Source organism: Helianthus annuus, chromosome 7 (assembly GCF_002127325.2).
Source record: "Helianthus annuus cultivar XRQ/B chromosome 7, HanXRQr2.0-SUNRISE, whole genome shotgun sequence".
NCBI classification, from domain to species: Eukaryota; Viridiplantae; Streptophyta; class Magnoliopsida; order Asterales; family Asteraceae; genus Helianthus; species Helianthus annuus.
This window is the reverse complement of record NC_035439.2, coordinates 110,975,922-110,980,847: the sequence shown is the minus strand read 5'-3', so window position 1 is coordinate 110,980,847 and position 4,926 is coordinate 110,975,922. Positions and strand designations below refer to the sequence as shown.

Genomic DNA, 4,926 nt, shown 5'->3' with positions numbered 1-4,926 from the left:
GATTCCAAGAACGAAAGATAATGTTTAGACTTCGAAAGACTACTCGAAAGATGCTTATCTATCGAGCTGTCTTTGATCGAAAGATGGTCTTTCGATGTCGAAGGATATCTTTCGAATGCTTCTGACACACTGACACAAAGTTGACGGGTAGGTGGGAAAGGTGATGGGTTGGTGCACAACTTTCGGCAGAAGGTATGTGCAGACACAACTTTTCACCAACTTTTAAAATGTTACCCAAAATGGACAACCCTATCCAGAAAACAGTCACCGGAATAATGACCGGAATTTGGCCGGAAATTACAAAGTTCCTTAAAAACAAGTTTTAAGTTACCCAACCCAACCTTGAACACTCCCGAGAGGTTTAGAACGCGTTTTTCAGTTTAAAGATGCAAGAAAACCACCAAAAACGGGTGCTAAACCAAGTGTCCAAACACACCAAGAACTTGAACAAACCCGGTTTTAAACAAGGTAAAGAGCCACGGCTCTGATACCACTTGTAGGTCCCTCTCGGAGGATGACGAACCTAAACCTTGTTATACAAACCCACTAGCGAGTGCGGAATCCAAGCTAGCAAGCAAACCGAGATGAAACAAGTATAAACACAAACACACAAGGTTCACCGATTAACACCACTGTATTAATACGTATGAAGGTTCCGGTTACAAGCACAATGTTTACAAATCAGTTTTGTAAACTCTCACTATGTGTGTGTGTGTTTCGGACAGAATGCTCTCAACTCTCTAACTCTCTATGTGTGCCTCTATCTTTCAACATACACTGCATGGGTATATATACCCATACACAGCAGGTCTGACCGAAGGATCCGATAGATGTCACGAAGGATCATCTATCGATGTTGAACCAGTCGAAGGATCAGGAATACTGATCTTTCGATCAGGCTTCCATCGAAGGGTTCACAGTGACCTCGAAGGACTATCTATCGAGGTCCGTCCATCGAAGGTTCAACTTTCGAGCTCATCGAAGGATCTAACTATCCTTCGATGAGATATCCTTCGAACCAGACATGTTACATTCATAAACAAACTGTTTGGCCAAGTCAAACTAGGAGGATAGTTGACTTGGTCAAACTTACAAGCCTAACATAGACATCGTTTTACATCGAGACTGGATACAGACAAAGTACAGACACAAGTGCACCAACAGTAACGATTAATTCTTGTCTGAAATTATCATCGGCCTCTTGTCTCTGGATTCCGGTGTTGATGGCTTGACATAGTAGCTGGGTTGCTTCATCATTTTCTTTCGTCTTGCACGAGATGATTTGATCACCAGGTTCATTACAGTAATAACAACGCTTGTGAAATGATTCTTTCCTCCGTCTTTCTATCTTCTCGTTTGAACAAATGTTCACATTAATGTTGGTGTTGATTGAATTTCGTTGTCTCTTTTCACCGTGGCTCTGATACGACTTATTGGCAGCGGAAGATTAACACTTCTCGTATGAACATCAGAGTTGGATTCACAAGGCTTGGAAGTAGAATCCATGTTAAACTTTGATCAAATGAATGATAACGAATACACACACTCAGAACCGAATGAATATGAAATTGAAGGGGATATTATACAATATCTTGGTACCGGAAACAGTTGCCGACAATTGTTAATATATACATCAAGTGATGGCAGTTGATACGGTAGTTAAACTTGGCAGGAATAACTGCCATTTCGACCGGTATCTATCAACCGTCGTATCCCTCCTCTTATTCGCTACATACATATGTAATATAAGTTTATTTATCCTAAGAAGACATAATACACACATAGAATTAAGTTTATAATCTAATAACTTTGTCCTCTTGGACTAAAATTTTCTCAAACTTTGTCCTGTTAGACTAAAATTTTCGGAGACGACTTCCAAATCCCCTAAAGTTTTCTTCAATACATCGATCTCATGCTCCTTTTGACTTGGTGATACTTCAAGTTGGAAAGACTTGCGTTTTTTGAACAATATTTATGCCTATACTCAGACATAATTTCCTCCAGTGTTGGTGATAATCTTATAAGAATGGAAAATAATTTAAAAAAAAAATAGGAGATGATTGAAGAACGACATGTTAACCAAGTTCATCCGAGTTACAAGAAACGGGCCTCTCGGCCGGTTATGTTTATTTGTTTTAGTCTAGTTATTATGGGTCAAAAACTTTAGTTTGTTTATGTTCATTATGTTTGGGCCGTAGGCCATATGTAAATGGGTCGAACAGAATTCTTATGTCCAGTAGGGTATTAGCAGGACAAGAACAAGCAGTCTGGGCCGAGCATCATGAACCGGCACGTCTTGGAGAATAACTACCGAGCGGTTATTTCTCAAACGTCATATCTTTTCAATTTGAAACGTTGTGACTCTTGGAACGTGCCTGTTCAATGCTATAAAGCCGCTGCACAACATCCATTGTTCTCGGTCAGTTAGTTTGTAATCAAACGTGTTTACAAGTTATCATATTCAAGTTCTAGTTATCATTCAAGTTCAATTCGGTTAGTTATTTTTGCAAATCTGTTTTCGTTCAATTCATCATGAACTATTGTGATTGTTGTGGGTTGTTCAAGAACGATTGTGTATGTGGTCACAATACCATCCGTTCCGATTGGTCCTGGGTTTCCGATGACGATGATACCAACAATGATTATTCCAAGATCAAGATTATCCTGTTGGATATCAAACAAAGTACTTGAACAGGTTTTTAATAAGCAAGGGATAATCAACAATGACAAAATATCTTACTATAATGATTTGTTACTTGAGTCTATTGTTGCTCTGTATGTTGTGCACTAGTCCTAGTAACTTCTGTGTTCCTGAATAAACATGTAATTATTAACGTTGAAATGTATATACTATAATCTATATATATTTGCTGGTTGCAGAGATGGGTTTGTTGGTCCCTGAAGCCAGGCCAATCTTTAATAATAACAAAAGATATGGCCACGCTTGTTCACGATGAATTAATATTAATAGCATCTGCTTTCCTGGAATGTCTGCAAATAGAGAATGAGGTACATGTTCGCTTACATGAAAACTTGTATTTGTATTTGTCTTATAACCTTGGCCTTACTTACTATAGCAAACATCATGTATATATGCCAGCTCATCCTCACTAGCCTCAAGTACATGGATCTAAGATGTTCAAGTTCAATAACAAGTTCCCCAGATGTCTCGGGGATACCATATCTTGAGTACCTAAATTTGTCAAAGTGTGATAGTATGGTGGAGGTTCACCAATCTGTTATGCTTCACGAAAGGATTATTCACTTAGATCTTAGCAGTTGTTCCAGCCTTCGCATTCTCCCGCATAGTATCCAGATGAAATCTCTACAGATGTTAAATCTTTATGCATGCGAGAGTCTGGGAAGATTCCCAGAAATCTCCATGGAGACGAGGAGGTTATTGGTGCTAGAAATGGATCGTTGTCAAGGGATAAGGGGACTACCATCATCATTTAGACTTTTGACTAGCCTTACCATTTTAACTGTGGGTCAAGATCATAATGAAGAATTTGATTATTCTAGGGGCGTGTATAAAAGGTGTTTGCAGGTTCTCACACATTTAAGATCTTTGAGAGTACTGGATCTTAGAGAGAATAATTTCGTAGAAGAAGACTTCCCCATGGATCTGCAAAATGCATGGCCTTGCTTGGAAGAGTTGAATCTATATGGGAACCTCATGACCAGGCTACCTGCAAGCATTTCTCATCTCTCTCATCTCAAATACCTCAACCTGAGAAAGTGTGAAAACCTGAAGGAACTGCCTGAGCTTCCGGAGTTTATTCAAGTTTTGAAGGCAGATGGTTGCGGATCGTTGCAAAAGATTGGTGATATATCAAATAAATATAACTGGTTGTTTCAAATCTCGTTCAAGAACTGTGGGATGCTCCTACAGGATCAAGAAACTCAAATCTTCCTTGATAATATGTTGATGAAATCTTTCGTCCATGTAACATCTTCATCTTAGTCTCTTGTATGTACAAATTGCAGTTTTATACCTGAATTAACTAACGGATCATGTTTGTTTATATACAGAAATGTGCTGCTATGAATCATCGATTGAGTATTGCAGTTCCTGGAAGAAAAATTCCAAACTGGTTCACTAACAAATGTTTGGGTAACACAATCACAATGGAATTGGATCAAAGCCAGATCACCAAAATGACAGGGTTGGCCATATGTTGCATCATTGCTCCATTTTCTGGTACTTATAAGTTTCCAAAACTCTTTATCAAATTCAAACCTTCAAGTAGCGGAAAACTGATTGATCTGCCACCACGTGGTGCTGAAGGGAGCCATGTGTGGATTGGATACATGTCAACTGATATCCTAGGGAATATACCTCATGGTTTTGAACCGAATGGTCTTATCTTAGAATTTCATGAATTTTGTAGCATCATGGAATGTGGGGTGTGTGTGATACACAAAGATGATACCAAATCCTTGACAGGAACTGGGTCATGGATCCCAGATTACGATGACATGGAGATGGTTGATAGATTCAGTGCAAGTGGTAAGGGCTTGCCAAATGGAAGATGGTCGTGTCCGACATTTTCCATAGAACATGAAACAACTGGACACATCGGCAAAGTTGAAGTATCCGGCTTAAACTTCTGAGGTTGCCACCAATATGTATGTCTGAGGTTTACTTCCTGTATTACGTATTCTTGAATTGAAGTGACAAAATACTTGTTCTTTGTGTGTTATTAGAAGTGGTTATTCACTTCTATTTTTATCATCAACTCTTGACTCATATGATAATTGTAATCATTTTTTTGCTTCCTTATTAGATATATATATATATATATATATATATATATAAGCTAGATAGTGTGACATGTATTATTAATTTTATTATAACCTAAGTTAGTAGCGGTTATGCTAATCGCCCCTATGTATATATTCTTATTCCCTGTACAAACAGAATCA

The 4,926-nt window shown here is 38.3% G+C and overlaps 1 protein-coding gene across 1 annotated transcript; it reads left to right on the top strand.

Annotated features, from left to right (window-relative positions):
• The first annotated feature begins 2,891 nt into the window (after positions 1-2,891).
• On the top strand, positions 2,892-4,614 carry LOC118480234 (TMV resistance protein N-like). The gene is made up of 3 exons (XM_035974971.1): positions 2,892-3,009; positions 3,101-3,946; positions 4,033-4,614. Exons 1-3 carry the CDS (start codon positions 2,935-2,937, stop codon positions 4,612-4,614), a joined length of 1,503 nt encoding a protein of 500 aa, XP_035830864.1. The 5' UTR covers positions 2,892-2,934.
• The last annotated feature ends 312 nt before the right edge of the window (positions 4,615-4,926 follow it).